The sequence below is a fragment of the Chiloscyllium punctatum genome, chromosome 37, assembly GCF_047496795.1.
Source record: "Chiloscyllium punctatum isolate Juve2018m chromosome 37, sChiPun1.3, whole genome shotgun sequence".
NCBI classification, from domain to species: domain Eukaryota; kingdom Metazoa; phylum Chordata; class Chondrichthyes; order Orectolobiformes; family Hemiscylliidae; genus Chiloscyllium; species Chiloscyllium punctatum.
This window is the reverse complement of record NC_092775.1, coordinates 1,999,385-2,025,833: the sequence shown is the minus strand read 5'-3', so window position 1 is coordinate 2,025,833 and position 26,449 is coordinate 1,999,385. Positions and strand designations below refer to the sequence as shown.

General features: G+C 40.3%; 1 protein-coding gene across 4 annotated transcripts in view; it reads left to right on the top strand.

Annotated features, from left to right (window-relative positions):
• Positions 1-26,449, top strand: part of rbl1 (retinoblastoma-like 1 (p107)) — an 84,017-nt gene that overhangs the window by 11,347 nt on the left and 46,221 nt on the right. For 2 of the 4 annotated variants that reach the window (XM_072556104.1, XM_072556100.1), the window contains 9 exons: positions 2,494-2,622; positions 4,603-4,766; positions 5,816-5,880; positions 14,294-14,480; positions 14,896-15,062; positions 16,081-16,193; positions 18,844-18,947; positions 19,040-19,177; positions 23,030-23,194. In XM_072556104.1, coding sequence (XP_072412205.1) covers positions 2,494-2,622; positions 4,603-4,766; positions 5,816-5,880; positions 14,294-14,480; positions 14,896-15,062; positions 16,081-16,193; positions 18,844-18,947; positions 19,040-19,177; positions 23,030-23,194 — 1,232 coding nt within the window. The remainder of the gene's footprint in view (positions 1-2,493; positions 2,623-4,602; positions 4,767-5,815; positions 5,881-14,293; positions 14,481-14,895; positions 15,063-16,080; positions 16,194-18,843; positions 18,948-19,039; positions 19,178-23,029; positions 23,195-26,449) is intronic. The other 2 variants (XM_072556101.1, XM_072556103.1) reach the window with 2 other exon arrangements.

Genomic DNA, 26,449 nt, shown 5'->3' with positions numbered 1-26,449 from the left:
ATCTCTGCCTCCTTAATGACCACTAGGTTTGGGGGTTGGATGGGTGAAATGACCTTTCAAGGGAAATAGTCAAGTTTGTAGTCCCACTGTTGACTGTGCTGCATAACAGGAAAGGAAAAAAATTGGGAGAGATTTAGTGATGGGAAGCTGACAGATCGGTTCTGTGGCAGCAAATGAGTTTCGAGTGGTATGTTGCCTCCCAGGTTTCAGGGTCAGGGGTGGCTCAGAGTGGCTGCAGGACATTCTGTAGGAGAAGGGAAAATGGCCATCAATCATGGGATGTTTAATACCAGTGACATAGATTAAAACAAAAGATCCTGCACCAGGAATTGAGAGAGTTAAGTAGTAGATTAAAGAGGAAGGAATACTACGGTTGTAATTTCTGGAATCATTCCAGTGCCATGCATGAATTAATATGTGAATAGGAAAATAGAACAGATGAATGTGTTGTTAAACACTGGCTTCACCTCAAGACTCTCAAGGCCAGGAGTTTACGTTGAGGTGCAAAATCTGCAGGCTCGTAGTCTGACATATTTTCCCATTGTCATTACCATCTAATCAAGATTTGTTATCAGTATCAGTTTAATGATCATTAGATTACTTGAATTTTAAAAATTTTTAATACCACCATCAGGCAAGTTATAGTCGAACGGGGTCTGGATTGCTAGTTCAGTGGAAATACAGGTATGCTGTTGCCACCACTTGAGGCAGAGAGGGTGAAGTACCGATTGATTAGAATACTGCTTAGTTTAAAGAACAATTTGGGGACTGTGTGCAAGACAGAAATAAATCCAGTCCAAATATTTAAAAGAATAAATATTTTTATATATGCAAAAGTTGATACTTGACCAAGATTAAGTAGCTCTTTATGGAGCTGGTACAGAATGGCTGAGCTCAGTGGCCTTTTTCTTTGCTTTATCATTCAAGGATATAGCACTTCAGGGTGACTGAAAACATCTCACAACAAATCAAGCGCTGTTGAAATGCTGTCAAGGCCCCAAAAACACCTGTGATTTAGATCATCTCTTCGTGGTGTTGTTTGAGGGATGACTATTGGCCATGGCATTGGAATAAGTTTTGCTTTTTCTCCCCCACTAATACTGGAATCATGTTAGACTTGTTCAATCAGGGGATGCTTCAGATTAATTTCTAACCTGGAAGATCCTCCTTAAATGCAGCTCCAATTGCTTAACACTCCCTTAGTTTTACCCAAAAGGACCAGCCTATATTATGTGTTGAAATTTTTAGTGTGGGACTTAAACTCTCAACCATCTGATTCTGACAAGGATAATTCCACCAAGCCAATACTAATGTTTAAAATTACAACATATACAAATGTAAAGATTACTTACCAATGATGAGAGGCTCTATACCAAGGGGCATTGGATTGCCTTACATTTTAGGTTATAGATTTTAAAAAACCAAAGAGTTAAGTCTTCACAGGATCGTGAGGCTGCATAATTTATTTTAAGGGTTACTGATTAAAGGAGAAATGATGAAAGAAGAATGAGTTATTGGAGAAGTTCAGGTCTGGCAGCATCTGGAGAGAGAAAGAGTTAACATTTGAATCCAGCGACCCTTCGTAAGAAATGTTTTTACTAAAGAGGCAATGATGGAATTTACAGCTAGATTAGATAGCTGGTTTGATGAAAGGAAATAAGAGAAGGGAACAGGGTGGGCACATGGAATTATTCTGAATGCACAAACTATCATTAAAGCTAACCACAGCTGACCCCTGACTTATATTATTTGACTGTTTTCCAGTCCAAGCCATGACCATTTACCCTAATACAAATGCAAAGTACAGTAAAGCTGACAGTCTTGAAATGAAAATGGGCAAGGCTGGAAACACTCAGCAAGTCTGACAGCATTTGTGGAAAGAGAAATGGTTAATGTGACTGATCTTAACCATGTGTAATTTTGTGCTTTTTAAGTGTGTTAAATTTGGGCCTATTAATTCAGCTGATAACCTTTTACCCAAATTAAGAGGTGTGAGGTTGTAGACCTAATGTTGTCCAAAGATATTTCCTGACTAGTGTCCCTAGCAGTTTATCAACAAAGTTTGTATAAATTGAGCTGCATTGTTCGTCCACGTGATTTCTGAATTTGTTTATCAAACAATGCACCTTATTCAAAAACAGAAATTGCTGGAGAAACTTAGCAGGCCTGGCAGCATCTACAGAGAGAGAAACTGTTTTCAAGTCAGTTTTTTTCAAGTAAAGTGACTTAAAAACAGAATAACATTTGAATTCCCGTTATCCATCCAAACATTCATTTCGAAACTTGCTGGATACAGAAATGAGAAAATTGTTTCATGTCGCAGGGAAATACTAATTATGAAACTCTCTCCAGTCTAAAGAATGAGTTCTGGTATTTAAATCCATGAAAATCAGAAATACCAGACATTTTCAGTCAGCAAGCAGCATCTGTAGAGAAAGAGAAATAATGATCTAGTGTTTCAGGTCAATCCTGTTTCTTTTTTGTGTATTGCAGGCAATTTCCGTATGATTGGAGATGACCTTGTAAATTCTTACCATCTCTTGCTTTGTTGCCTGGATCTCGTGTTTGGAAATGCTTTACTGTGTCCTAATAGAAAAGAACTGCTTAACCCAAATTTTGAAGGTAAGAGGTGATATTTTTGTCCCATGTATTTTACACAGCATGACATATATCTTTTGTGAAATGATGTGGCAGTAAATCCTAATCGAGAGTCTTCCATCACAGCAGTGCTGCCAGGACTTGCAAGCCATGCAATTTCCTTTTAATGTTTCGATCCCACTAAATTATTTTTTCCCAATGGGATTTTCTATGTACATTTCCCATTTGACTCACAACATTTAAAATATTTCAAAAATTGTGATTCAAATGAATGATGTTAGCAACTTAATGACATAATTTGGAGTTTCACAGCAACCAGTGTATATCATATATCATGACTCATCAAGATGAAGTTTAATTCTATTCAGGGCATCTGTTAAAGCTGTCCATACAATATCGCCGCCAAGGTCTGAGAGGCAGTAATCAGAGAGCTGTTACTGGTAGTTGACTATACTAGTTGTCTTCACCAAGAAAGACATCCAAATGAATTGCCAAGTACTGTCAAAAATTTTCAAATTTCAGTAATTTTCAAATCTGTGCATCTAATACTGATGCAGAGTCATATTGGAATCACCGAGTCCACTCTTTCTGTCTCTTCAGATCCTGGCAATCTGCTGAGTTCCTCCAGCACTTGTTTTATTTCAGATTTCCAAGACTCAAATTTTGTTTCAGCTAGCACCAATCGTGTGTTATGCAGTTCTAGATATAATCATGAATGATACCAGCTGTAGAAAGATTGTCATGCCTTGGGTTGTTTATTCTCCAGGAATGTCAAGATATCACTACATGCACCCAGAAATCTAGTTTCACTATGCTGACTCCATGAATGCTAGAAACTGTTTTTAGATTTTATATTTATACCAAAACTATCTGCCATTTCCTTTCCCCCCCACCTTTGTGTAAGGGGCAGAATACTGACTCTGCTGTAGGTGTAAAAATCTGCAATGCTTCCATGCAAGGTTCAGAAATCCATTGCAAGAATCCGATTGCAAGACAAATTGCAGCACTGATCTTCTCCATTGTGCTGGGCTCAACAACATGGAAACCACACCCCATAAAATTCAACTAGGCGACAAGTCATGTATGCTGCAAGGATGAGTTCACACTTTGTAAGTGAATTGTCATGATATACATCAAGGTGATTGGTATAAACAATACCAGGACACCCTAAAAGGAGAGTGCAAGCCTCTGCGTTGCTGATAACTTCTTTGGAAACTTTCCCTCTCTGTGACATACCCCGTCTCTATATCCCTCCCTCTCTTCCCTCTCTCTCTCCCTCCAACACAATATCGTTGTGAGTTGTGACAATGGAGGCAAGCATTATAATTGTTTTTAGTGTGCATTAAGCACAGACTTTGGCATAGACCTCACAATATTCAGTGTGTTCAGACAAGACCAGAAGTAACAGAGTTGCTGCAGACATTCCTTCAAGCACCCAGAAAGGCCCTTTCTTTGGATGGCCATGCTGATTTCACATCCAGTTGGTATTAATAGTTTTAAGCCATTTTCCACCTTCCTTTACATCCTTTCTGCTAGGCCAGAGCTCCCATCCCAGTTCAGGTGAACAACAATCCATCGTAACTGCAGTGAAGACACATGTTGGAATGTAATAAAACATCACTAAATTAACATTGTGGGCTTGAAAGAGTTAGGTTATGCATATGGATTATATAAATGTCGTTTGTATTCTGTTTGAGATATAAAAAAAACGAATTTAGTAGAGTAGATAGAGTGACAGTATTTGGCTAAACTTGAGCAATTTATCTGTAAATTGGAAGCCATTGTTTCAAACACCACCATCTGTTCAAGTGAAGTAAAGGTGGGACAACAAATGCTGACTTTATCAGAGGTGGAACCCACAAGAAACTGAATGTTCTGCACCAGTCCTTATATTGGAGTCCACATCCATTCTATATCTTAACTGTTTTTCATGTTAGAATATTTAATGTGGAACACTGTGTCTGAGAGTTATTTTTTCTTCAGGTTATAATATTTGTGTTTTAGCAGGTTTGCCACCAGAGTTTAACAGCCAGGACTATAAACCCCCAGTGCAACCTCCATGTATTATTGACAAGCTATGTGACTTGCATGATGGACTCACTGTAGAAGCAAAAGGCATCAAGGAGCACTACTGGAAACCTTATATTAAAAAGCTGTTTGAGAGAAAGGTAAACCAGGATGACAGTGAAATGAAGTACTGGTGATAACATATCATTTCATATACTATTCTGTAAACTCAGGAAAATTTCATTATATAGGAATGTACAAACCAGGGAGCATTTTTGTCTGATTCTGTTTGAAATACACTGTGGTGTACTTGGACTCTTATACCCTCCAATTGCTTCTCAGAAAAAGTGCTACCCAGCTTCTCTTGTGAATTTTTTGATGCTGTTGGCCTTCATTGTTTCCACGTGTTCGCTATAATCTGTATGTTGTAATTAAATGAGTTATTTATTCACTCTGTTCTGAGTTCATGTCCATTCCTTTATGGATTATTTACCTGCACCCAATAAATGTTTCAAGAGGCACATTATAACTACAGTTTTTCGATTGTAAATATTTCCGATCATTTGTTATAGTTTAGGTGACTATCGCCTGTATGTTTAGTCACCTCTTCCTCTATATCCTCACCACAGTGCAAAATTTAACATTGTCAGGGGCTTGGATAGGGTAAATAGACAAAGTCTTTTGCCTGGGGTAGGGGAGTCCAGAACTAGAGGTGTAGATTTAGGGTGAGAGGGGTAAGAAATAAAAGGGACCTAAGGGGCAACTTCTCACACCCATAGTGTGGTGCATGTATAGAATGAGCTGCCAGTGGAAGTGGTGGAGGCTGGTACAATTGCAGCATTTAAAAGTCATCTGGATGGGTATATGAAAAGGAAGGGTTTAGAGGGATGTGGGCCAAGTGCTGGCAAATGTGACTAGATTAGGTTAAGATATCTGGTCGGCATGTACGCTTTGGACTGTTTCCATGCTTTACATCTCTATGATTCTATAATGAGCTTATTTGGATATGAGAAGTTATTTGCGCGGTTTTATACTTTGTGTAGGTAAGAGCTTAGCAATAGCACTTAATGTCTTAATTTGTTCTGATGGCTATCCAATTTATTACCTCGCAACTTATACCCCACACACACTTTCCTTAAGTTAATTCTGTTTCATTTGCACAGCTGCCAAGAGAGTTTAATGCCCTCTAACATTGAGGTTTTGATTTCAGATTCTGAAAGGGAACAGTGAGCTCCTCGTAGGACTTCTGGATGTAAACAATTTTACAGACAACAAGTGAGTTAAAAGCTTGATTATGAATATGGAGCAACAATAGCAGATTAAAAGTGGACATTAGAAGTGGTATCGTCAGGAGTTGATCTTAGAATTGCTGCTTTTCTCAATATACAGCAATGATCTGGACTTGAGAATAGTTGGTGCAACTTGCAGCTGACAATAATGAGCAGTGTTAACAGAAAAGGGACTTAGATGATAATGATTAAGGCTTAACGTACTGGGGCGAGGTTCATTTGTATGTATCCTGCAGCAACTTCATGCAAAGGATTTCATTTAATTCACTTGATTATTGAAAGTATCACCTGTTGTTGTTTAATGTTTCAAATCTCTCATTTATATATGTAGAAATACCAGCAAATAAAAGATGTCCAGTGTAAGCCAGGCAAGCTAGTATGGGAAATGTGTTCATGAGGATTAGATTACTTACAGGCCCTTCGGCCCAACAAGTCCACACCGACCTGCCAAAGTGCAACTCGCCCAGACACATTCCCCTATATTTACCACTTAACCTAATACTACAGGCAATTTACTCTGGCCAAATCACCTAACCTGCACATTTTTGGATTGTGGGAGGAAACCGGAGCACCCAGAGGAAACCCACACAGACATGGAGAGAATGTGCAAATTCCACACAGTCAGTTGCTTGAGGCGGGAATTTGAACCCTTGTCTCTGGCGCTGTGAGGCAGCAGTGCTAACCACTGTGCCCATAAGGTTGAGGATGGTATAGGAAAAAAAAGATAGAATAAGGGGATGGGATGAAAATAACGTGGGAATGATTGGAAGGATGAAATGATGTGCGTAGGAGAATTTCATAGAATGGGGACACTGTAACAAAGCAGGGGAAAAAATGTAATGGCGTGTGAGGGCGGCAATGACGTTTAAAGTCACAAAATGGGTGAAAGAAATTATGGTATTGTTTCACTATATACGTCTAACCTGACAGCAAACAATTTTCAGATCTCTGCTAGTTAACAAATAGTACCCCAGCCCAAAGTAATGTTTTAAACTTTTTTTTTTCTCTATGATACTACTTATACCTAAGCTTTGTATCTCGGTACCTTTTTACATAAGATGGCGCTGTGTCTGTGGCGACATTGTACACCTTCTGCTGTACTTGAGTACATATGACAATAAAGTTTAAATCACTTATGGAAAATATCTGGAACAGCTGATACTTTTTTTTCTGAGGTGAAGTGCAAATGACTGTTTTTCTATCCAGTAAGTCTTATCAGGTACCCCAGTTCACCAAGTATATATCTCCAGCGCTTTGTTTTTTTTAACGTCAGTTCACCACCTCATTTAGGTCAGTGGGCACAAAAGCTTGCTATTGGAAATAGGATATTGCATGAGGGACAGAGTGATGAAGGGTTTGTGCCTGAAACGTCGATTCTCCTCCTTGGATGCTGTCGGACCTGCTGTGCTTTTCTAGTGCCACACTTCCTGACTCTGATCTCTAGCATCTGCAATCCTCACTTGCTCCTAGAGACTGGATGCACCAGGAGTCCACTAACATGCCAAATTGACATGATTGAACATATGCTATTTTGTAGCTTTATTACTAACTTCACAATCAAATTTTAGCTTTAGAATAATCAGTTCAGCCAGCTCCAGATGCACTGTTTCTATTCCCTCCTCTTCAAAATATACATTAGATGGTGCATTTTTCATGTATGCTTAGTATAACCTTGGCAGAACCAAGCCATAATTCTAGGTCCAATTATTGTGAAAAGTTGAGAGAGTGCCAAGCAGGGTGAACTGCAATTGCTTGCTTCAAATCAGAGACTTATATTCCAGCCTGCTAAGTTATAAAGTTTTGGAATGTTGGTTAAAAACCACTGCTCTTCTGATGGTGAACTGCTGTGTCACCTGAAGATTTGAGGGCATGTCAATTTGCATTAGAGCAAGCCACTAGAAGCAGAAAGGCAGCAGGTGAGACGAAAAGAAGATGCAACAAGAGTTTACATGGATTGACATTGTTCTTCGGGTGAACTACTGGTTCATAACAATGATGCTTGCTAGGAGCAATAGAGGAGAAGACAAACAAAAATATTTTACCTTTTTAAATGGATGTGTCTGAAGATTTATTTCCAGTTGTGTAGCTTCAGATGTTGAAAGTTAAAATATAACCAACAAAATATTGTTAGAAAGTAGCTTCGTATTTAATACTTACTGGAAAACTTGGTTTTTGAAGAATTGTGGAAAAATGAATTTATTTTCAGGATTTGTGGAAATACTTGGGGTGGTTTCTGCAAAAGAGGTTATTGAAAGGCCACTGTGAGCATCAAAGTTTTTTGTGACAAACTGCCTAGAAATTTCAACTAATGATTGGCCCTTGCTGGGGCTGTTTGAAGAGGGAGTGGATGTAGAGTGCATCGGTGCCTGGAATTAGTTGAGGAGCAAAAACAAAAAAGTCTGCAATCTGCTGATTACTTCCATTTCTGAAAAGAAAAGTTTTGTTGAGTTCATGGTGAAACTTCTCTGTCCTTGTTCTGAATGAATGAAGGAAGGACTTCTCAATGGAATATTTTCTGGGCAAAGACTCCAGAGACAACTGTGCATGATTTAGTGACTTGACTATATGTGCCAATACATCAGAGCAGCGGACTTCAGAAGATGATATGCTTTATCGTTTTGCCTTCAAGAATTAATTCATTAGTTCAAGGTTTTCTTCAGAAATTCAGGCTTTGACTCAAGATATTAGCTTGCTGTCTCTACAGCTTGCCTGACCAAGCTGTGATCTCCTTTTGTTTTCCGTTCAGATTCCAGCATCTGCTGTAACTTGCTTCTGCAGGAATTCATGGTTTTTTTCCCCCTGAAGTGGGTATGTTTGCATAGGGATATTTACAGTGGATAAGCATTTATCCTTCTATATTATTGACTGTCAGCCAATTATTGAACTTTCATTCAAGATATTGTGTTTAAAAAGAAACCCGGTGGATGCATTTTCTTTTCAGCCTAATATGGCTAAGATGTTTACTTGGTCATTTTGGTGTCTATTGAAAATTTTTCTGTTAATGTTGCAACCTGTGAAGTAGTAGGACTTTGCTACCCTTGGCTGTAGTATGGTAACTGAAACCTGAAGTTTCTGGAAAGTGGATATGTATTGAGAGCTTTAGCACAGTTAAAATGGATCAGTACTTGGGGCTATGATGTTGTGTCCATAACGGAGACGTGGGTTTCACAGGGGCAGGAATGGTTGCTAGAGGAGAGGGTGAGCCTTGCTAATCAGAGAGTGCATCACCGCTACAGAAACGAAGGTTGTTGAGGAGGGTTTATCTACTGAGTCAGTATGGGTGGAAGTTAGGAACAACAAGGGAGCAGCCACCTCATTGGGGGTTTTCTGCAGACTCCCTAATAGCAATAGAAAGATTGCAGATTTTGGAAAAATGCAGATAAAGTAGGGTTGTTTTTGTGTTATTTCAACTTTCCCAAGATTGACTGGAACCTCCTTTAGTGCAGATGGTTTGGATAGAGCTGTTTTTGTCAGGTGTGTTCAGGAGGGTTCCTTCTTCAGTATGTAGACAGGCCGATGAGGGGCAAAGCCATTTTGGTTTTGGAGCTCAGCAGTGAGCCAGGACAGGTGTCAGATCTCTCGGTGGGAGAACACTTTGGTGACAGTGACCACAGCTGTCTCGCATTTACCATAGCCTTGGAGAGGGAAAGGAGCAGTTACCAAGGGAAGATATTTAATTGGGGAAAAAGAAATTATGATGCTATCAGACAGGAGTTGGGAAATACAGACTGGGAGTAATTGTTCCACAGGAAGGGCACAGCAGACATGTGGAGACTGTTTAAGGAGCAGTTGTTGCAAATGATGCACGAATTTGTTCTTCTGAGACAGTTAAGAAGGGGTAAGATGAAGGAACCTTGGATGGCGAGAACAGAGGACCTTCTCGTCAAAAGGAAGAAGGCAGTTTATGTAAGGTGGAGGTAGCAAGGATCTAGCACCGCTTTAGAGGATTACAGGCTTGTTAGAAACGAGCTCAGAAATGGACTGAGGAGAGCCTGGAAGGGGCACGTAAAAGGCTTGGCAGGAAGGATTAGGGAGAACCCAAAGGCATTTCACTCATACATGAGGGATAAGAGAATGATCAGGGAGAAAGTAGGGCCGATCAGGGATAGCGTAGGGAACTTGTGCGTGGAGTCTGAGCAGATAGTGAAGCCCTAAATGAGTTTCTTTTTGCTTCAGTTTTCACGAAGGAAAGGGACCTTGTTGTGAATGAGAGCTTTGAGGAGCTAGGTATATGGGCTTGAACAGATTAAGATTGATGAAGTTGATGTACTGGAAACTTTGGCAAACATTAAGATTAATAAGTCCCCAGGGCCAGACCAGATTTATCCTAGGCTGCTCTGGGTAGCGAAAAAGGAGGTTGCTAAGCCGCTGGCAAAGATCTTTGCTTCCTCTCACTCCATGAGAGCCGTACCAGAGGATTGGAAGGAGGTGAATGTTGTTCCTCTTTTCAAGAAGGGGAATAGAGAAATCTCCGCATTTCCAGCATTTTCTCCTTTGGTTTCAGATTCCAGCATCTGCAGTAATTTGCTTTTATCCATTGTTAGATTAAGCTGTTGAGTCATCATTGAAACTTCATATTTTTTGTTAGCAAAGGTTAAGAATACTTGAAGTGGGAAAGTATTCTACTTCTCGCTCCCACTATTGTTATTACATATACCACATACACTATAGAAGTGCCTTACAAAGTTATTATAAAAAGAAAATGCTGGAGAAAGGTCTGGCAGCTTCTGGGAAAGAGAAATAGTCCAATGCTTCTAGTCCAGTATAACTCACCTTTGGAACTCTGTAGTCATACTTGAGTCAAGATGTTTACTATTTTAGTGTCATCGCAGATGCTGCCAGACCTGCTTAGTTTGTCCATGTTTTTATTTCACATTTCCAACTTATATGATGTTTTGCTTTTATACACAGTTAATATTCTTGTATACTTTCCTACTATACATGGATTTTTTTTTTCTTCCTTGATATGGATAAGTTGGGAGCACTGAAATAAGGAAACTATGGGTGGTTATGTGCTTTAGGCGCATGACCATTAGGAATTGGATTGAGACTGACCAGTTGCACTTTATATAAAATCATTAACCAACAAAATACATAAATCATTGCATTTAAGAGCGAGAAATTTGATTTATTCCAAGCTAGAGTTCAAAACAAAGATCAGGAATCCTCATTCCTTTTCCCCATTGCGCACCTTCTTTCTATGTGAGATAATCATGAATGATGCTGTGGTGATATAGAGTATAAAGTGGGAGTTTTGTCAGGGGTTAGGAGGAAGGGCTCCTTCAAACTTTTTCAGTCTCCTTTAGTTAGCTCTTCATTAAACAGAAGAAAACTGAGTACTGGCAAGTTAATCTAGCTGTAATAAATAAATAATAAAGTTGCAGGATGGTAGATCAATTCAGTCAAGTAAGGGGGCATTCTGCAGCTTGTGTGTGAAGTCATGGTTACAACGTTTCCCAGTCAGGCATATCTGCAGAAAGTGTCACCAGCAACGTAAGCTTGAACTCCAGGTTTTGGAAATGAGTAGAGTCTAGAGTTACAATTGTGCAACACTGAGGCAGAGGACTTACATGTTTAGCGTGGTCGAGATGTTCACATCACAGGTTACAGGCAGAGGGGGAATGGGTCGTCACCAACTGCTTCAAAAGCACAAGGCAAGTATTGCAAGGATTCTCTGAATTAAGCTTGCTTTAGTAATCAGTATTCCATTTTGAATACTGGTGCAGCTGGTGATTCTATGGAAGACTACAACCGTAGCCAAGTCACAGGTACCACAGGGGTTGGGGGATGAGATCCTGAAGGCAAATTTCAGGGAGCCAGGTAAGATGTTGAAAGGCAGGACCTCTAAAGCAGTAGTCACGGGATTACTTTTAGTCCCATGTACTATGGAGTATAGAAATAGGAGAGTCGAGCAATTGATCACAGCTGACAAGCTGGTGTAGGAGGGCGGGCCTCAGAATTCTAGAGCGTTGGGAATAGTTCTGAGAAAGCTGGGACCAAACAAACCAGACGGTCTACATCTTGCAGAATCTGGATAAATATTCTTATAGGGAAGTTTTTGGTATTTGCAGGAGAATGGGAACTTCCGGACAAATTCCAAGTAGTGAACGTAAGGCAGAAATTTAAAAAGCGACATTGAAAGACAGAGGAAGCAGAAGATACAAATATCGCAATGGGGCAGGAAGGGGTGATGTGGCCATTGAAATCTGCGAATATGATTATTTGAGTTCCTCATTCTACTTTTCTATCTATCCCTGATAACTTTGATTCCCTTGGCTAACACGAAATTATTTATTCACTCTCAAAGATTCTCTGCCTTTGACACCTTCTGAGACAGAGAACCCAAAAGTCTCTCAACCCTCTTTAAGAAAATAAATTCCCCTAATCTCTGACCAAAAAAGGGCAACCCCTAATTTTAACGGCCTTAAAAAGTGTACAGCACAGGACTTCAGCAGTATTAAAGGGTACATATGTGTGTACAGCTCATATGGAAACCTAAAGTCAGTGAGGTGCACACATGTGATAATGAGATGTTGCAATTAAAATGAAGCTATGCTTAAAGAGTTGCAAGGATAGCAGCACAGCATCCCTATGTATAGCTATTCCAGGTAGGGTAGAGAAGTGGGTAAGACAAGGTAGGAATATTGCTGGTTTAAGAATCAATTAGGGCTGTGTGGAGAGATGGTATACTAAATGAGGATTCAAACTAGGCCATTTGGGTTTATAGCAGAAAGAAAAAGGGTGCACCTGCACACTTGGACATGTCCTTTATCATGTCCAGATCCCAAAATATTGGGAAAGTGTTCGAGGAGCAAATATTGGGAAAGTGTTCGAGTTTATGTGTCAAAACAAGCGCAATAATAATTGAGGCACTGGATGTTGTCTGCTTGGATTTTATTTAGACACTTGATAGGGTCCCAAATGGCAGCCTAGTCAGAAAACTTAAAGCTGATGGGATGCAGGGAAATGTGACGCATTAAATCCAGAATTGACTCTGACCAGAAACAGAATAATGGTCGATGGATGGTTTTGCGACTGGAAAGGAGTTTCCAGTGGTTCTCCCCAGGATTCACTATTTGGTCCTTTGCTGTTTGTGCTGTATATTAGTGAGTTAAGCTTAAATGTGGGAGGCATAAAGAAAGTATAAGTTTGCAGCCGCTATCAAGAAAACAACCAGTATTTTAGTGAAAAGAAGTGTTGGCACCTGGAGATCATCTTACTGGTTGGTGAAGTGTGCAAAAAAGTGGCAAGTAGAGTTCAGTCTGAATAAATGCATAGTTATGCACTCTAATCAAAATCCCTTCAGTGTGTAAATAGGCCATTTGGCCCAAGTGGTGTCCTCACCAACCCTCTGAAGAGCCTCCCACCCAGATCCTTTCCCTGTAATCCACCTAGCCTGGGCAATTTCCTATGGCCAATCCACCTAACCTGCACATCTTTGGACTGTGGGAGGAAACCAGAGCACCAAGCAGAAACCCATACAGACAAAGGGAGAACATGCAAACTCCATACAAACAGTTGCACAAGGGTGAAATCAAACGTAGGTCCCTGGTGCTGTGAAGCGGCAGTGCTAACCACTGAGCCACTGTGCCACCCTGGGGAAGACAATCCAAGCAAGGGAGCATACAATAAATGGGAGAGTATTGAGTAGAGGAAATGAGACATTGGCGCTTGCAATTCTCTGAGATGGCAGAACAGGTAGATAAGGTGGTAAAGAAGGTGCATGGAATGGCTTCTTTCATTGAGCGAGGCTTTGAATATAAAAGCTGGAATGTAATGCTGGAATTGTATATTTTCTTTAAAAAATCTGGTTCATTCAGAGAAGACATCTTTGCTGTAGCTGGAGTACAGAGATATTAGTAATCATGTTGCGAGGGTTTGAAAATACAGCTGTGAAGAAATCTTGGATAGCCAAAAGTCTTTTCCTTAGAACAGGGATGTGGTGGTTGACTTAATTGAGATGTACAAAGTAATGAGGGGCTTAAATGGACTGAACAGGGAAAACCTGTTTCCCCAGCAAAGAGTTCAGTTGCCAGGAGTCACCGATTTAAGGTGATTGGTAAAACAACGAGAGGAGGTCTGAAGAAAAGCTTTTTAGCCCATGGGTGATGTCTGTTTGAAATTTGCTGCCAAGTTTGGAGTTTGAGGAGGAAACCTTCAACTCGTTCAAAAATAACGTGGATCTGTACATGAAGGAATGTAAGTTGCAAGATAACAGGCCAGGAGCTGGAATCTGGGATTACAATGGGTGATTGTTTTATTCGGCTAGTGCACATAAGAATGAACTGGTCACTTTCTGCGCCTGAATATTTCTCTTGTTGTATGGGTACTACCGAGAAATAGAGGTGCTGGGCTCGGTTGTAATGATTTTTTCTTGTCATTGTGCTTATTTGCTACAGCAAAGCAATAAACAAGGAATATGAAGAGTATGTCCTGACCGTGGGGGATTTTGATGAGCGGATATTTCTGGGAGAAGATGCCGATGAAGAAATAGGGACTCCTAGCAAGTCTGCAGTGGATGTTTCAGTTGGGAAACTGTCAGCAAGAATCCAAGTAGAGTGCAACCTTCAACAGCACTTTGAAAAAGTAATTAAACTTTCTTTAGTGCTTAACAATTGATGGCACTATTGACAAGTTTATCTATAGTTGTTAATATCTTCAACTTTTCTTGATGTTTCAGTCTCAGCTCTGAGTGAGTTGTACTGGTCTGTTTATTTTCTCTTAACCTTGTAATCAGTCAGACCTTCGTGGCCCACTCCAAAGATATGATTTCACTAACTAGGCTGATAATTCAGTGCAATATCAAAATGTAGCACTGGCAGTTAAGATGTTAACCAAGGGCCTGCCTGTTTGTGACCATGTGAAGTTCAAGTCCCAAAGTGTCAATGATAACTATAGTCTTTAGGTTGATGCTTTAAGATGTTGCTTATATTGGCATTTATCCTGCATATTTTAGGTGAGGGAATTAAATATTAATCTCTTCCTTGTGACGTTTTAATAGACAAAATCTTTAGCACCTTCAACACCCTTGACAGGAAGACGGTACTTGAAGGAGAAAGAACTGGTTGTAACACCAGTGTCGTCAGCCACACAGAGCGTGAGTCGTTTACAGACCATGGTAATGGGACTCAAAAATACCCCAAGTGAGCTTCTGCTGCAGGTTTTCAAGTGAGCAAAGAATATTTTTTTTAACTACCTTCATGGCTTTTTGTATTGTCACTTAAACTCCATAAAGATAGGATGCGTTTTCTTTTCCTCCGTTCTTAATTTTCTCATCTTCACTATTTGGAGTTAGCTTGTACAGTTCAGCATTCCGCAAAAGTGGAGAGGAAAGAACGCTGATGAGAGTCATTATCAAGATCCTCTGAGTCAGTTTCCAACCAGTATTCCATGCTAGACTCCCTGCTAGATTAAATAGTATTTCTGTGCATTCCTTCAGCATTCGTCTCCTAGCCACAGAGGCACTTGGCACTCATTAAAAGTGACAATCTCTTCTACATCCTTGTTGACTTTGCCAACCATCACCACTGGTGGTATTAAACTTGCCAGTCATCTTCCCAATCCAACCCTGCTCCTGCAGATTCTGCCAGTGAATCAGCTCTCACTGCTGCTGCATGCATCTCATTCTGGAATGCCCATTCATTTGTCTGATCGCATAGAACTTAAATATAGAGGAACCTCAATGATCTGACATTCGATTATCCAGCAAGATCATAAGGTCCCGATGCTTGGCTAAACTCTGTTATCCGGCATTTGATTATCCGACCAAATACTTCCTGCCCGTGTCATTTGGATAATCAAGGTTCCTCTGTATTGTGTTTTTTTTTAAAGTTGCCATAGCTGTTGGGCCAAACACAAGAATGCCAAATTGTGATAATACATACTGTGTAGCCGCACTGACAGAAAAGGCTTCCAAGTTGGAAGACCTTTTGCTAGCCCATCTTGCCATATCTATAACTTTTTACAGCTGTAAGTAAGGTGTGAAATTTGTAAATTAAACAAAATGACTGGGGTCTTTTTATGACGGAATTAAGTCTTACAACATTTCATGAAATGTGGATAAACACGTATCTGGTACAATGTGACATTACTTGATATTGCGCACACTTTTTTTTTCCCCCAAACCCTCCTTTAATTCATCTTTTGTGCAGGTTAACAATTATAAAGAATTATTCTCTGATTTCAGCTCCTGTTCACGGAACCCAGTTGAAGCTATAACAGCCCGCGTGAAAAAGATGGGTGAGACTTTCTGCCATCACTATGTACAACCAATGGAAAGCCAGGCTGGTTCTCATATAGGTGAGAAACACATCAAAGCTGATTAGCTTTGGTATTCCATTTTGAGAATGCCACAATTTGACAGACGAGGTATAATGTGGAAAAATGTGGCTTTGGGATTCCCAAAAAGGAACAGGAGTTGACCACTTGGTCCCTGCCAAGTTCACTCTGCCATTTGATAAGATCATGGCTGCTCTGATTGTGGCTGTACTTTCCTGTCTACCTTCTAAAATCTTTCCCTTCACTGCTCTCCGGGGACTAGAATTCCACAGATTAATAACCCATGAGAAAAGCATTTTATCCTTAACTCTGTCTCAAATAGGAGGCTCCTACTTTTATCTCCCATGTGTGGAAACACCCTTTCGGCATCCATCCTCTGAAATACATTCAGGATCTTATGTATTTAAACATTGCATCTTATTTATCTCAGCAAAAGTGGATTCAAACCCAGCCTGTCCAGCCTTTGCTTGAAGGAAGATTGTTTTCACCCAAGAATCAGTCAAGTGAACTTTTCTGGCCAGCTACAGTACTCCATCGTTACGTGAGGAACCAAAAGCATGAGACCAATGTGACTGCCACAGAACTTACCTAATTTTATATTTCATTTCATTTACAATAAACGTTTCTAACTGTCTCCTTTGTTTGCATACTAGCCATTCAGGAATCCTGTATCAGGAAAATGAGATCCATCTGTCCCATAAAGGCTTGAAGTCACTACTTTCTAATTTATTTTTCCTGCCAATATGAACAATTTCATATTGTTTTCCCTTATAATGTTTCATCTGCCAAATTTTTGTTTGCCCTCGAACCTATCTACGTTCCTCTGTAGATTCATCATGTTGTATTAACTTACTTTTCTGTTTGTCGTTGTCATCAGCAAATTCAACAGCAATGCATTCTATCCTTTCACTTAAGCATTAAATATAGATTGCAAGTTGTTGAATCCTTGTTGCTGTCCACTATTTTCAGCTTGCCAATCCCAAAAAAAGACTCAGTTGCACATATATTCTCCTTCCAATTAGTTAACCAATTCTTTGTGCGATGATGTTTCTTCCCTTCTGCTTTCACCTCTCAATTATAAGATACTTATTTGAGGCCCTTTTAAAAGTTTGTTATTCTAATTTCCAGCTATTTAGTGACAGTCCCCAACAGCTGTAACTAATGAATCAATCAACTTCTAGCTTTCCTGTGATGGCATCACCTTTTAATCATAAAATATTATTTTTGAAAGATTGTTATTAATACTTTGATCTGTCACAGGAACTGCTTCTACAATCTGTTGATAGCACACAATTCTAGACAGTAACATTTGTATAAAATATACCTTTCAGATCTGTAAAATTGCAGCTGCTTCGGTACTATTTCTTGTCCTGACTTTCAACGATTCCTGCATTTGAAAAGCGTGGGGGCTGCACGTGTACATGAAACTAAATCTCAGTATGACTCACTACCTTTGGGACATGAAGGGAAAAGATTGCAAGAAAATGGATTCAGATCCATTTTTTAAAAATTGACTTTATGAAGAAATCTTTGAAATTTTGCAGCATTCCGCAGGCTTATACTGAAGGCATAACACTGCAAACATGTAACTTTTCCTGCAGCTTCAGTATTGAGTTGTTCCTGTTCAGATCTAATGTTTAATAGGGATACTGGGTGCCTGAAGTACAATAAGTCTTTATTTAATGAATACAAAAGCAAATTACATCAAATCTGCAAAAGAATTCAGTTGTCCATTTCAAACATAATTTTAGCACACTTTGACAGATTGGCCCAACACATTTTTTTTGTTTTATTCATTCGTAGGCTGTAGGCATCACTGGCTAGGCCAGCATTTATTTCCCGTAGGCAGCTAAGAGTCAACCACAATGCTGTAGGGCTGGAGTCACATAGATCAGACGAGTAGATGGCTGCCGATTTCCTTCCCTGAAGGACATTAATGAAACAGATGGGTTTTTACGACAGTCACCAGTACTGTTAGGCCACACTTGTGTTGAATTCAAATCCCACCGTCTGCCATCAAATCCGTGATGCCTTATGCATCATGTTCCTTGGTGTCAAATAATCTCCTATGAAAAACCAGATTTAAAATGCAAGAATGATATGAATAAAATCTGTAAATTTTTAATGCTCCTTGCCACTAGGAGCTACACCAGCCAGAAAACAATCCCAACCTCTTTAAAGCTGTGCTTCCCAAACTTGTTTCCACTTTGACCCATTTCAAGGCTTGGAAAATTGTTACAACCCCTCGGTAAGAACTTTGAGAGCGAGGGTCTGTTGGAGCAGGGACAATTGTAATTTGGTCAGAACTCCATGGCACCCACCAAGAATTTTAGTTTGAGATGTCATTTGGGGTGCCAGCCCCAATTTTGGGAATCCCTGCTCTAAAAGGTATACAGTGCATGAGAAAGCAACATTCTATTTCCTTGAAATGCTCTGAGATGTTTGAAAATGAGACATTCCATACAATCCAAACTAATTTCCTCTAATTGTTGTCAATATAGCCATGTGTTTGCATGTCAGGCTTTTAGTCATTATTGCTCAGCTCATGTTTTAATAAATGTTCCCTTTATTTCATATTGACAGCCCACAGCAAAAGCATTGTGACAGTATGTGCCTACAAAAACTGAATGATGTTATGATCTCACTTTGTAATTGAATCGTTTTGAAATAGATTTTGCTATCCGGCGGCTGAGACTTGCTGAAATCTTGTATTGGAAAATCCTGGAGACAGTGATGCTGCAGGAAAATCGCCGAAACCCTGGGAAAGACATGACTGTGAGTAGCTGTTGCAGCTTGGAGAGAGAGATATCACTATTCTGCAACACAGTTCATTGGCTGATGTATTTAATTGAATTTTAATTCTCTAGGTTTTACTGGAGCAAGATATTTTCCATCGGTCTCTGATGGCTTGCTGCCTGGAGATAGTTCTCTCCTCTTATAGTTCCCAGCGTATATTCCCATGGATTATCACCATCCTGAATCTTAGTCCTTTTTACTTCTACAAGGTAAGTGAGGAATGTAAGATCCCAAGATAAATATTAATATGAATGCTCATTTAGGCAAGTTTTACTTTACCAGCATCTATTTTACATGTAGATAAGAATTTGTGTGAAGAGTTTTTTGATATTCAACTTACATCCGACATCCAGACTACTGTTTGGGGGCCTGTAGATAACTCCCAAGAGGGTCACTATCCCAACATGGCCACCCCATCCCCTCTGTCCATCAGTCTGTCCTTACGATAGCACGTGTAGCCTTGAATATTTATTTCCCAGGCCCTGTCCACTTGAAGCCACGTCTCAGTTATCCTCATATCTGCCAATTTCCAAAAGAGCCTCAAGCTCATCCATCTTATTTCTAATGCTTCATGCATTCATGTATAGTATTTTTAATTTGTTACTGCCCTCACCCTTCCCATCAACTCCTATTTCACTCAACGTTACAGCATGATTCCTTTTTGAGTTTTCTGCCTCAATGATACAGTTGTCTTTCTTGACTTCCCTTGTTCTAACTTTCCCTTCAGTTTCCTTCTTAAATATCCAATTTGTCCCGTCCCCCCCCCCCCCAACTACTTAGTTTAAACATAGCTGTGTTGCAGTAGCAAACCTGCCTGCCAGAATGCTGGTCCCTAATCTATTAAGGTGCAAACCGTCTCTCTTGTATAATTTATGCTTACCACAAAACATACCCCAGTGATCCAAGAATTTAAATCCTTGCTTCCTGCACCAGTTCCCCAGCCACACGTTCAAGTCCATTATCTCCCTGTTTCTGGTCTCACCACCCCGAGGAACTGGAAGCAAACGGAGATAACCACCCTGGACATCCTGCTTTTCAGCCTTCTTCCTAGTTCTCCGAAGTCCTACTCTAGTATGTTCCTCCTCTTCTTCCTGACATCATTTGTGCCGACATGTACCATCACCTCTGGCTCTTCGCCTTCGTCCTTGAGGATTTCCTGCACTTTTTCTGTGATGTCTTTAACCCTGGCACAAGGAAGGCAACACACCATCCTTAAGTCCCACCTGCTGCCACAAAAACCCCGGTCAGTTCCTCTCACTATGGAGTCCCCTATTACCACGGCTCTGTGCGATGTCCGACTCTTCCGCTCTGCCTCCACGCCAACTTTTGATTGACAGACCTGGCTGCCTCACAGACTGGCAGTGTCATCTATCTCTACTGTTTCCAAAAGATTCAACTTGTTCCTGACAGGTACTTCCCCCGGGGCCTCTTGCACCTGTCTCCTCTCTGCCTTCCTCATCGTCTGCTCTCTTCTGCTGTTCTCTGGTATGGTGTAATAACCTCGCTGAAGGTCTTTTCCAGAAAGATCTCGTTCTCTCGGATGAGCCCAAGGTCCTCGAGTTCTTTCATCAGTGCTGCAATATGCTCTGTTAGTAGCTGAACGTGCACACACTTTCCACAAGCCACACACACCAGAGTCGTTGACCTCCCACATCAAACACGTAGCACACTGAACCAGCTTGGCAGTCATGTCTTCACCCTCTTCAACTATGGTGCATTCACTTCACTCAACCTCCTTGTCAAAGACCCCTGAGCTAAAGCCTCACTCTTCAATCCACAGGAGCTTCCTTGGACTCTCTTTGTGGGGCAAGTCTGTTGACCTTTAATTTAAGTTAGAGGAGGAGGGTGGGAGGGATGCCCTACTTTGTAGGGCTTGGGGTCTAGAACACACCCACCCACTCAAATAACAATCACTTACCTTCCCGCCGGCTTTGCGCTCCGACTTCACTTCCCCCCCAGCTGCCGCCGCTCTCTGCTGCAAAAAGCAATCTTTAATCTGTTCAGGCAAGAAAACTCTGTCAAAGCTAAAGAGGTTCCTCTTTATATAAAGATGTCGCTTTCTAATTACATTATCACAACCCAAAGCTAATTTTAGCTTGAGCGAAATTGGGAAGCTCCTCTAATATCCTGCAACCCATCCTGTTTCAGAGAACAATCAACTGCACCTTCTCTGTTATGGAGCAGGGGCCAGACTACCTAATCACCTGGTGCACCTGGAGTTAAATTTGGTTCTGTATTCTGTTCCATGCTTTGTATCAGGGAATACTGTGCAATCTTGATTGGAAGCCTTTAGTTATCTCAGATATAAATATTGTACTCTAGAAAATATGCTGCTCCCTGTATATCATGTTCCTTAGCAACACTAGGCATTCACTCGACTGAGACTTCACTTGCTAAGACTTCAACTACTTGCAGATCAAGTATATGCATTGGCATAATGCAGTTTCTTGTGCTGACAAGTCAGCAGTGGACTTGATCTTTTCCATTTACCGGGTACAAGATATACATCTTCACTTTTGCAGATCTCACCAAAGCATTTGCCATTGTCAGCAAGGCAAAACGATACAATGTATTGAAAAAATGACTGCCATCAAAGCTGCTCTGTCTGCACCATTCATGAAAGTAAACTTGTTTGCAACTTCTTCCAAGAGAGGAATTGAGTGAAAGAGTGTTATGTCTGAGCTTGCATTTTGGTATATTCCTCTTCAAGCTCCTTCCATTATCTTCAGGGAAGGTAGTTTTCCTACAAGTGTACAATTTATGAAGACTGAAAGCAAAGATAAAAATACAGCATACTGATCAGAGAAATCTTCTAAACTGGAAATGAAACTCCACTATACACACTCAGATTTGTGTCTCCCTTATGGTAAGCACCAAGAAATCTATAATTAAGGGTAGGGCTTTGCTTCTCCACCCTTGATCTAAAATAATACTTCGCTGGAAGTAGTTAACAAATTCTCCAACTTGGATTCACAGTGACATACTAGTCCTTTGATAGAGATTTTGATGCATACACTGGGAGAACACAGCTGCACCTTTGACTCACAAAATGTGCTCGAAATAACATTAAGCTGACTTTTGGGACAAAATTGCTAATTTGAGCCTTTATCTTTGGCACCTCATCATGTAGCTGTTAAACATTGACAATTTACAGCTATTAAGAAAGGAAGCTTTACATTCTTCGTCTTTTCTGTTTGCAATGCATTGTGGGCATCCAAAAGACAAAATCATGAATGCAATGGTCCCCTCTTAAGCCACATGTAATGAGGGAGGTGGAGCCAGAAGATTAATCGGGCATCTGAAGCCCTGATTCAAGGGTCCTTTGCCATCAGGCCTGAAACATTGGCTCTCACACCTAGGTAGCGCTGGCTAACAACAGAAGAAAAAGACAACAACATCTTGTGGGCTGGAATGTACCACACTGACAACCATTGATTACAACGGCTTGGTAAACAAGTGCCAGCACCAAAATCAGCAAACTACAATGACATTTGGTTAACCACATTATATGTGGTACTTTTTGCAGAGTCTGTCGCTCACATATTAATTTCTTCAGCCGTCAACAAACGTATACTCATAGAAATAACCCCATCCACAACCGATTTGATTTGTGGCATTTATATCCTTTTTCAGAGATGTACGTTTGCCAGCAACAGTCCCAGAGAAGAGGATGTTTAGTTATTCATAATGTTCAAGATTGAAATCTATAGGTTTTTGAACAATAGCATTAATGGAACGGTGTGGGGTAAATTGGAATCAAGGTAGATGTTGATCCATGATATTAAATGGCAGTGAAGGCTTGAGGTCCTGCAGAGCCTGCTTTTATTTCTTATGTTAAAAGCAATCCGAATTGCAATACAAGCAGTAACATATGTGGAGGTATTCATTAAATTCAAAGTCAAATCAGCGATATAAGATGAAACAGTTCATTAAGTCTGATAGAATGTTCTATCCATTATATCTTGATGGTGCAGCATAATGAAAAGTGATACCCAGAATGAATAGTTAATCAGAAAAGAGCTAAGGTCAGTGACACCCATTATGGAACAACATTCTTTCAGGTGATAGAAGTGCTGATTCGGGCAGAGGACGGTCTTTCTCGTGACATGGTGAAGCATCTCAACAATATTGAAGAGCAAATTTTAGAGAGTCGAGCTTGGAGCCATGACTCAGCTCTTTGGAAAGCTTTGTTTGGAACAGACAGTAAGGTTCCAACATGTGAAGAGGTGGGTGCAGGTATTCTATACATTCATTTCACTTTATTTATTTCTTAAGTTATTTTCTTCTTGAGACGTGAGACCAAAGTTTGATGTTAACTTTCTGGAGCTGAATGGGGTGTGTTGGGGCAGGTGATCAGCTGATTTGCATATCTGTATGGCTTATTAATTTGGCCATTATACTCCAAAAATGTTTCCACTTCAGTAAGAGTTAAAACTTAGAAAAGGCTTCTTACTGGTCTGATAAAGGTTGATCATTTTTCATCATCTTTTAGTTGATTCAGAGGCAACAGGACCTGAGACACATGTTACTTCAGTCACCATGAAAATATGGAAGAGGTTCAAAAGAAACCTTTTGCAGCTTTTTTTGAGGATGTAACTAGCAGATAAGAGGAGACCGGTGGATATGGTATATTTAATTTTTTTAAAAGCTTTCAATAAGGTATTCATATAATTGGTAAACCGGGATGGCAGAATATATAGGCATGAATTGAGAACTGGTTAGCTGACTTGAAATGGAGAGCACAAATAAATGTCGTTTTCAGAATGGCAGGTGGTGACTGGTGAGATACCGCCAAGATCAGTGCTTGGGCTCCAACCATTCACATTTATATCAATGATTCAAGTGTAGAGATTAATATTCCCAAGTGTGCAGATGTCGCAAAATTAAGTGGAAGTTGTGAGGAGATTGCAAAGATGCTTCGTGGGAATTAGCAGAGGATAAATGAGTGGAATTCAATGTGAACAAATGCGAGGTCTTGCACTTTGGCAAAAAGAATAAAAGCACAGACTACTTTCTAAACGGTGAGAAAATTCGTAAAGCCAAAGTACAAAGGGATCTGGGAGTGCTAGTTGAGGATTCTCTAAAGGTCAACATGCAGATTGAGTCTGTGATTAAGAAAGCGAATGCAATGTTGTCACTTATCTCAAGAGGGTTGGAATATAAAAACACCATTGCGCTACTGAGACTTTATAAAGCTCTGGTTAGGCCCCATTTGGAGTACTGTGTCCAGTTTTGGTCCCCACACCTCAGGAAGGACATAATGGCACTGGAGCGTGTCCAGCGGAGATTCACACGGATAATCCCTGGAATGGTAGGTCTAACATATGAGGAACGGCTGAGGATCCTGGGATTGTATTCATTGGAGTTTAGAAGATTAAGGGGAGACTTAATAGAGACGTACAAGATAATACATGGCTTGGAAAGGGTGGATGCTAGGAAATTGTTTCTGTTAGGTGAGGAGACTAGGACCTGTGGACACAGCCTTAGAATTAGAGGGGGTAAATTCAGAACAGAAATGTGGAGACATTTCTTCAGCCAGAGTGTGGTGGACCTGTGGAATTCATTGCCGCAGAGTGCAGTGGAGGCCGGGACGCGAAATGTCTTCAAGGCAGAGATTGATAGATTCTTGTTGTCTCGGGGAATTAAGGGCTACGGGGAGAATGCGGGTAAGTGGAGTTGAAGTGCCCAGCAGCCATGATTGAATGGCGGAGTGGACTCGATGGGCCGAATGGCCTTACTTCCACTCCTATGTCTTATGGACAGAGGACAGCAACTTCGTAGATGGGAAGGAATTTGGATATACATGAGGTTATCTACTTTGGTAGGAAGAAATATCATAAGGCTAGAAGTATTAAATTTCAAGGGGGCATGGACATACATTTTCACGAGCAAGCAAGTAATTAAAGAAGGCAGATGGTGTCTTGACTTTTATTACAAGAGGATTTGACTATATGAGTAAAAATGTCACACTGCAGATATATAGAGCCTTGCTGAGACGCACTTGGCATACTGCGTACAGTTTTGGTATCATTACTGAAGAATAGTATGGAGGGATTGCAACATATGTTCCACAAACTAATTTGTTTTGCTCAAAAACTGCATGAATCCATGTAAGATTCTATAAATCCCTTGTTTAGAAATAGAATCAGCCTGAACATTGGGGCACAGATAGCCCCACACCTTCAATGCATTATCTGAGCTGACATGGCACCTGTTCTTAAAGTTCACTTAAGAATGTAACTTTAAAAAAAGTTCTGGGATTTACATATGAAAGAACTGAAACCAACATGGTCATTCTAAAAGATGAGAGACCTTAACAAACAGTCCAGGTCTTTTTCAACATTTAATTTCTGTTGCATCACACTGTAAACTTTTGCTATAAATTTTGTTATAAATAAGTCTTACAATCTTATACTCCACAACCACCTTATGAAGGAGCAGCATTCTAAATGCTAGTGCTTCCAAATAACTGTTAGACTATAACCTGGTGTTGTGTGATTTTTAACTTTGTACACCACAATCCAACACCAGTACCTCCAAATCAAAACTAATTTGTGGGATGGAGAGTTTGTCCTATAAGGAAAGGTTAAGTAGACTGAACCTTTATTGTCTGAAGTTTAGAAGAATGAGAGATGACCTCATTCAAAAATATTGAATACTTTCAGGGATTGGTAGGCTATCTGCAGGAAGGTGACTTCTCCAGCTCACGCACATATGCATGTCCAGAATCAGAGACACATATCTCAGTCTTACATTGCCATATACTGAGAGAGATGGAATTTCTTCAAGGGTGGTGAATCTTTGGAACACTGCTTCAGAGAACTGTGGAGGCTCAACTGTTTCCATAGATCCATTCCACTTTCCAGTGAACCCTTGAGTCAATCTCCATTACCACTGGTTGTTTCTCTCCTTGCAGGGCCCCTAGCAGAAATATTTGCATCATCTGTAACCACGGGTGAGGTGCCGGAAAATGGGAGAGTAGCTAATGTTATTCCTTTATTTAAGAAAGTCTGTAAGGAGAACCCTGGGAACTATATTTTTGCGAACCTGAAATCGGTGATCAGTAAGTGTTGGAAGTAATTCTGAAAGGTAGGACTTTTACATGCATTTGGCGAGGCAAAGACTGATTAGGAATAGTCAGCATGGCTTTGTGCGAGGGAAACCATGTCTCACAAACTTGATGAGTTTTTTGAGGAAGAATTCAAAATAATTGAGGGCAGAGCAGTAGACATTATTTACATAGACTTTAGTAAAACCTTCAACAAGGTTCCACGTGGTAGATTAGTTAGATCATATGGGATTCAAGGTGAGCTTTCCAATTGGATACAAAATTGACTTGACGATAGGAGACAATGTGGTGGTGGAGGGTTTTTTTGGACTGGCGGCCTGTGACCAATGGTATTCCACAGGGTCCACTTTTGTTTGTCACTAATATAAACAATTTGGATGAGAATATAGGAGGCATGGTTAGTAAGTTTGCA